General features: G+C 43.6%; 1 protein-coding gene across 1 annotated transcript in view; it reads left to right on the top strand.

The window, feature by feature from the left end:
* Window positions 1-8261, top strand: part of EIF2AK4 (eukaryotic translation initiation factor 2 alpha kinase 4) — a 141452-nt gene that overhangs the window by 9968 nt on the left and 123223 nt on the right. Inside the window, exons 3-5 of the mRNA XM_018568292.1 lie at window positions 216-318; window positions 4703-4876; window positions 6911-6991. Of these exons, the coding sequence (XP_018423794.1) occupies window positions 216-318; window positions 4703-4876; window positions 6911-6991 (358 nt within the window). The remainder of the gene's footprint in view (window positions 1-215; window positions 319-4702; window positions 4877-6910; window positions 6992-8261) is intronic.

The following is an 8261-nucleotide window of genomic DNA, read 5'->3' as shown; positions in this document are numbered from 1 at the left end:
CCCCCCCCCCCCCCCCATCTATACTGTTATTGTGGATAGGGGAATCAAGCTTTTTCCTGTTCAGCCCGTGGTGGCAAAAGCTCTGTTTTCTTAGACAGCTTGCTGGAAATTTGTGTTATAACTAAAGGGTTGTATATTTAATAGATGTGTTCTGGAAAGTTGTATTTTTAAGAATAAGTTGTTTGTATTTTTCTTTCTCTGTTATGTTTTTACAGGCCACCAGAAATTAAACTTAAAAATGTGATGGGTTTGTCAAATGAAAATGTCACTTCTCTGACATCTAGTTTGAAGGAGCTGGCTACACAGCTGTGCGGAGAGGTAATACCATCTATATGGAGAGTAATGGCTGATCTTCTCCTGTCTCATTGGGTCAGATATCTAAATAATTTTTTATTGGAGGACATTAGAAAGTCTCCTTTTGCTTGTACAGTACAGACTTCTGTAAAAGGCCACCTGCTGTTTTTTTATTGTGGCACAGTGCTTGTTCTCCAGCAGTTTTCTCTGCCTGATTGTTCTGACTAATTTATATAGTTTGTATAAGAAAGTGAGGTTGTCTGCACTGTCTGGCTCCTGTACTACAAATACTACAGTATTACTGCCTGCACAGACCTCTAGATGCCCATTTCTGGAGCCCTGTTTCCTCGTATGGACTACGTGGACTGCAAGTTTTGACAATTTCTGATGGCGTTGGGGTCTGGCCACTATAATGATGGGCAATAATAAAAAACAGGAGGAGGGGTCTATGTTGAACACTTCTTGAGAGTGTCTGCCTTACCAGTTACAGCAGCCCAGAATTTAGGTCACTGAACCTGCAGAAAAATGGATGGTTAGTGCAAGTACTATATTTTATTGCCCTTTACTCAAACTTGCTTGTACAGTCCTATAACCAATGCTATTTTGTAAATACGGTACATAATTTTTCAAATATTTGGAATGCCTGCATCACTGCAATGCTAACTTGTGCTGTGTGTTTATAGATGGTGGTAGCCCCATGCTTAGTAAGACATGTCTTGCTGGTGTTAAAGAACCTTGTAATGGGAAAAATACAGGTTACATAGTTACATAGGTTGAAAAAAGACACAAGTCCTTCGAGTTCAACCTATAGAGATATGGAGGGGGAAAAAAAAACCAATAAAGCATGGCTCAATTTGCTCCAACAGGGGAAAAAATTCCTTCCTGACCCCATAAGGCAATCGGATTTTCCCTGGATCAACAATCTCTGATGCTTAAAGTGACATTAAAGGATAACAAATTTCCCCCCTCCCCCCAATGTTAGTGTAAGCACTTACCTTAAACGATGTCTCTTAATCCGATCCTATTCTTTCCTGTCCTTTTCAGCCTTCTCTCCAGCGCTACTGCGGGTCGCTGATCCAGCGCGGACCCCTCTGTGCTTGCTGGCACTTCCTGTCCCTTGGTGTCTGCATGCGGGTGCATGCGTCCATAGACTTACCTTGTGTCTCTCCTCGTCTCCCGGCCGAAAATCTGAACTGTGCATGCGTCCGACCCAAGATCCTTTGCTGCCGCCCGAGATTTTTCAGATTTTCGGACAGGAGCGCGCAGCAAAGACACAGGTAAGTTTATACCTCTTTTCAAGCGTGTTTTAAAAAAAAGTTTTTGTATATATCTACTGCTTGCTAGCAGTAGATATATGCAAAAAAACCGGAGGGTTTAAGAATTCAATATTCTGTGCATTTAAGAATACATCCAGATGTTTTTTTTTTTAAACCATTAACTGAGCTAGCTTAGAACTAGCTCCTGGGGGAGTCTATTCCACATTTTTACAGCTCTAACTGCGAAGAATCCTTTCCGTATGCAAAGGTTAAACCTCTTTTCCTCCAGACGCAAAGAGTGCCCCCTTGTCCTTTGCAGTGACCTTAAAGTGAATAATTTGGCACCATGCCCCCCTTAATCACCTCTTCTCCAGAAAGAACAAATTCAGGTCAGTTAATCTTTCCTCATAGCTGAGCTCCTCCATGCCTCTTATGAGTTTGGTCGCCCTTCGCTGCACTTTCTCCAGTTCCACAACATCCTTTTTGTGAACTGGTGCCCAAAACTGAACTGCATATTCCAGATGAGGTCTTACTAATGCTTTGTACAGGGGCATGATTATGTCTCTATCTCTGGATTCTATACCCCTCTTAATACAAGAAAGTATATTGCTTGCTTTAGAAACTGCTGCTTGACATTGCATGCTATTATTGAGTTTTCAACCTCATCTGGAGTACGCGGTCCAGTTCTGGTCACTAGTACTAAGAAAAGATGTCCTTGAGCTGGAAAAAGTCAAACGGAGGGCAACCAAACTAATTAGGGGTATGGAGGACCAGAGCTATGAGACGAGGCTAATAAATGTAAACATGTTCACATTGGAGGTGAGGAGATTAAGGGGGGGATATGATTTACATGTACAAGATGTTCAATGGTGAAAGCAACATCAGCGGCAAACTATTTAAAATTAACTCCATTACAAAAACTAGAGGCCACCACCTAAAATTGGTGAAAAAAAAATTCCAGCACAAGGGGCGAAGGGGGTTCTTCACAGTTAGAGCGGTAAGGGTGTGGAACTCACTGCCACGGGCATTGATTTCAGCTAGGAGTGGAATTGTTCAGGAAACTTTTGGACGATTTCCTAGGGGACCGTGGTATACAGGGGTACAGGTGGTCCTAAGAAAGATCTTATAGGTTGGACTTGATGGGACTAATGTCTTTGTTCAACCTCAAATACTATGTAACTATGTAACTACGGTCTACTAGAACACCCAGATCTTTCTCCATCATTGACTCCCCCAAACATCATGAAGCATGCGTGTTTTTAGTCCCCAAGTGTATAACTTTACATTTATCAACATTAAACCTCATTTGCCAAATAGATGCCCAATCACACAGTGCATTCAGATCTGCTTGTATATTGGAGACATCCTGTAGGGACTGTATTCCACTACATAACTTGGTGTCATCTGCAAACACAGAAATAGTACTTTTAATCCCTAATTCTATGTAATTTATAAATAGGTTAAACAGTAAGGGGCCCAACACTGAACCTTGGGGGACACCACTAACAACCTCAGACCATTCAGAGTAGCAATCATTGATCACCACTCTGAAAACGGTCTTTAACCCTTTCATGACTGAGGCCTTTTTTTAATTTTTTGCACCCATGTTATATTCCACATTTTAGGCCTGAAAATTACTTAAAACCCCCACACATTATATATTTTCTGAATGCCAAGACCCTATACAATATAGACCCTATACAATGGTGGTAGTTGCAAATTTTTATGTTGCGCAATATTAGCGCAACTCCTTATTCAACCCCAAAATTTAGTGATACATTTAATTAAAAGCCCCAAAACACAACAAAATACCAATTTTTTAAAATGAAATATAAAAGATGAGGTTACAACAAGTAAAATGATACCCAACATGCCCAGTTTACAAATTACGTGCGTCCGTGAAACGGCGAAAAACTGCAGTACCTAGGAGGGGCAACGGAGCCCGGGAAGCACGGCGGCCGTGTCCGGGGGGGGCGGCCCCTTCTTCGGGACACAGAAGCGATCTGGCGACAGGTAAGTCGCCAGAATCGCCTCTGTTGTAAAGCCGACAGTCGGCTCTACAAGTTTAAACAGAGTCCCGGCGGCAAAAGTCACCGGGAGTCTGTTTAAACAGCCCCGATGCTGGCGACGTACACTCACGTCACGAAGGGGTAAGCCAGTTTTCTATCCAATTACAGATTGAATACTCTATATCTACTGACCTTAACTTATACATTAGCCGCATGTGGGGAACTGTGTCTAACACTTTTGCAAAGTCCAATTACCGTATATACTCGAGTATAAGCCGAGTTTTTCAGCCCATTTTTTGTGCTGAAAAATGCCCCCCTCGGCTTATACTCGAGTCAGCGTCTCGAGCACAGAGTACTTTTCCCAGTTCTTTGTGGTAAAATTAGGTACCTCGGCTTATATTCGGGTCGGCTTATACTCGAGTATATACGGTATATTATATCTACAGCCATTCCTCTGTCCAATTTTATTACTCACTTCCTCATAAAAAGAAAGTAGGTTTGTTTGACAACTTCCGTCTTTTGTGAATCCCTGCTGACTATCGCTTATGATATTTTCAAGCAAAAACAAGTGCATGTGATACTTAATCAAACTTTCAAGTATCTTCCCAACTACTGAAGTTAAACTTATAGGTCTGTAATTACCTGGTAAAGACTTTGATCACTTTTTAAATATAGGCACAACATTGGCTTCATCCATCAGTATCAAGCCAGTCATTAGAGAGTCTCTAGAAATGAAATACAATGGCTTTGAAATCACGCAGCTCAATTCTTTGAGGACACATGGGTGTAAGCCATCTGGTCCAGGTGCTTTATTCACCTTAAATTTGTCTGTTTCTGGACCATATCAATAGTCAGCCATTGTGGTTCAGTAGAGGCTATGGTGCTGTTATCCCCATTATGGACTTTAATTACACCCTGTTCCTTGGTGTGCACAAATGAGTATTTGCTTCGCTCTGACTTCACTGGCTCCACGCTTGTTCCAGGTTCTGATACAGTATTAAAGCCAGAGGCAGTTAGCACTTTCAAACTGTGGTCAGCCATGGCAGCTTACATACGAGAGCTTCTTATGAGATTTTCTTAACTCCGGACTGCATGAAGCATTTTCTGTATCTTAGCAGTGACTTTTTTTTTTGTTGTGGACAGGTAATGATTTATCAGCTGGCAGACCACGTTCAATGTTTTCTAACAGAACAAAACAAGCCACCAACTAAATCATTTCATGAAGAGATGCTGAAGAACCTTCAGAGGCAGCAAGAGAAAATCGCATTGGAGGAACAGAGAAGGGTTCATGAGCTTAAGAGGAAAGAAGAGCAGACAGTAAGTTAGGAGCACACAGTTTATATATACTCTTTCCTTTCTAGACTTTTGTCATTATAGTGATTTCTAAAGTCATTTAAATATTTTCAATGTCACATATTTCCTATACTTAAAGAAAACCTGTTATTGGCTCATGCAGGACAATGTGTATAGTCCCGTGCAAGAAACTGATTATCTTTCTAATTTAAACTGAAATTTCATTTTTAATTGGACTGGCCATTTAAAGAAACCTGTGCTATGAGAAGTGCTATGTGCAGGCCACTATTTGTAATCTCTTTAGTCAATCCTCCGTTGCTTGGCTCACTTGCTGTGTGTTGTTGGATGCTAAGCCTAGGCTTTGACTTCTGTCCAAGTTGAGATTAAGCCCCATACTTTGAGGAGCTACTCCTCATAGTCCGTAATTCAGCTATCAAATACCAGGATTTAAGTGGGGCTTTAGAAATTGAATATTGATTGACAGGGTGAGGCTTAGTAAAATGAAAGTGTAGAATTAAAGTGGCACTAAACACAGGAGTTAAACCTTAAAAATACATTCAAGTATCTGAAACTATTTTTAAAAATGTAGCTTATTTGTGTATCACTCAGCTGTAGATCCTCAAATCATATCTGAATTCATGTTGACACTGTCCTTCCTTCTGGAGGGTGGCTACTTTTGTTCCCCATGATCCCTGTGTTCGCTCGCTCCTGTAATGGACTACAAACAAAATGTAAATTAGTGAACTAAATGTGAGATTGTAGTCCATCACGGGAGTGAACTTTGAGCAGTGGCTACTTTACAGCACACACAGAGACCATGGGGAACAAAAGTAGCCACCCTCTAGAAGGAAGGACAGTGTCAGCACCAATTCAGAGATGATTTGAAGTTCTACAGCTGAGTGATACACAAATAAGCCTAGACCTAGGATCCAAGAGGTTCCATAGGGTTACAGGGGTTACCGTATTTTGCGCTCCATAACACGCACCTGACCATAAGACGCGGGGTAGGGTTCTGTGTAGTTCCTGACAGCTGAGACAAGTGGCGCTGTGATTACAGCTCCACCTGTCTCAGTGATCACACAGCAGACGAAGAACGGACCTTCTTCGTCTTCTCTATGGTGAGCTCCTATGCCGTGGTCACGGATCTCCCAGAGGAGTGGGAGACCCGTGAAAGGATCTCCGGTACTCCTTTGATACAAGTGATCTAATCTGATCACTTGATGAAAACGAGCGGCGGCTCCACACTATACATTTTGCTCTGCTTGTCAGGAGCAGGGCTAAATGTACAAAAAAAAATACTCGCCGGTGCCCGAAACTGCATGTCCTGGGTGCCGGGCAATAGGGATTTTACACCCCTGGATACACTGTCAGCCATGCCGCCTCAGCTCTCACACATTCGCTCCATAGACGCATGTACATTTTTGCCCGCCTTTTTGGGGGGAAAAAGTGCGTCTTCTGGAGAGAAAAATACGGTAATTTGATAATTCGCATTGGTACCTTGCTTCACCACAAGGTTCTTGCAATTCAACACTACTACTTGGGTTTACTTGCATAGAGCACATGTAGGTTTTGTGACCAGTGAGCATAAGCCTTTGCCAAGGGAAGCAAGAACTTCAGCTGAAGCGTCCACTGTCTGTCCAACAAATAAGTGTGCATTTCAAATGTGTTTCCACACTGTTGTATGTCTGCCGTCCACCTACTGTACTTGGCTGCTGAAGCTGATTGCTGTCACTGCAAATGTACCCTCCAATTTATCTATGGACATTGAGCGGTCCTGGCCATACTTTGCATGTTTTGTTTATGGAGGTGGGAGGGGACAGCACTCTACTACCAGCGTATTCTTTGGAGAGGTGGAAAGGAGGCCAAAGCAGTTGGGCTCGGGAATCCAACCTGGCTATTCACTTCATCATCTCAGAATGTTAGGCTTGGAGATGTCTACCTGGGCTGGGGTGTGTTCTCTTATGTTTTTCATTCTATTTTAATTTTATCTACACGACATAGAAAATAAAGGGATCATTTTTTTCTAATACATTAATTTCTACTTTATTTGTTTGTCAGAGGAGAGAAATCCTTGATGAAATCCAAAGGAGGGAAGAGGAGAAAAAGGAAGAGAAACGGAGGCAAGAGATTGCCAAATTGGTAATATATTAATGAATATTTAACAGCCAGTGGAAGGACTAACATTTTCTGCTGCTTTTGTTAATTTATTGAGAACAAAAAATGTGTGTATGTATGTGTTAAATATAAGAATATTTCTCTTGCGTTCATTAATGGACACAGTGACAAAGATCGTAGATCTGGAACCATAGGGTATTGCGCCAACTGCAGGAGAAAGACGCAAGAATCAAAACAAAGACAAACGTTTTCTTGTCTAGCGTCAGCGGAGTAAGGAGCTCAGATATTTTCTCTGGAATAATTCCCTGTTTTTTTTCCATTTATTTGGTTGGGTCTTCAAGCAAGTGCTGTCTGGGTGACATGCTGGATGACTGTGGATCCTTGTAGTCCTACCCTGTACATCCAGCGAGCGCATGCAGACTCTGCTACGGTGAATCATCTGCGACTTCCATGGAGTGGCCTGTAGGATTCCTTCCCAGTGGGGTATATATGACTGGGGGTCTCGTTTGCCCAGTCACAGTACTCTACACAGGCAGGTGGCAGCCTGCGACAACCTGGTCGTTTGGTGACTACATGTGCATCTGTTCACCTGGCGTCGACTTCTCCACGGCTGCTGGTCCTGCCTTCGCCTCCCAGGGATGCCTCCAGCATGCACGCTCTTGGATTGTATGTATTGAACTACGGGTCTGACAGAGGTCAGTGCGGCAGGGACATCTGATGCTGTGGGCCTTTCTGGTGGTATATGCTTTGGGCCTTCGCATCCTGGCAGGCCCAGGGGGTCCCTGTGTGGGGGTCTGGGACATGTCACTTTTTTGGGAATGTTCCCCTTTAAGTGCTAAGATGTGCTGCTTCTCAGGCCCACCCAGCATGTGAGGCCTGAGAAGCCTGCCCTATGCCTGCAATGGTGGACTGTGGTGCTATTTTCTGTTGCACCGCAGTCGCATTGGTTGTTCAGTCGGCTGGCCATAAATGAGCACGCTGACGCTTTGGAAGTTCTGGGCAGAAGAAAGGTCCGAGCTGTGGCAGACTGTCGTACCTGGCCCAGTCACGCCTGATAGTTCGGGCGGCCCTGCTATGTGCAGCGGGTGGCCGAAAACCTGGTCCGTGGCTTGTGACCTACAGGGGCAAGCGCGGCTGCCATCTTTGATCTGAGTGGCCGCCCTTCCCTGGTCCTGAGCTTTTTGTCATGTGCGCTGAGGGGTGGGATGCTTCCTTGGCATGTGGAGGGTGGTCTCTCCTCCTGCGGTGTGGATCTGCTGCTGCCACAGGAAGGACACGTGGCTTCCCCTTGGGG

Source organism: Nanorana parkeri, unplaced genomic scaffold (genome assembly GCF_000935625.1).
Source record: "Nanorana parkeri isolate BGI_ZX_2015 unplaced genomic scaffold, ASM93562v1 scaffold1168, whole genome shotgun sequence".
Taxonomy (NCBI): domain Eukaryota; kingdom Metazoa; phylum Chordata; class Amphibia; order Anura; family Dicroglossidae; genus Nanorana; species Nanorana parkeri.
Note: the sequence above shows the minus strand (reverse complement) of the source record. Positions and strands in the feature narration are given on the sequence as shown.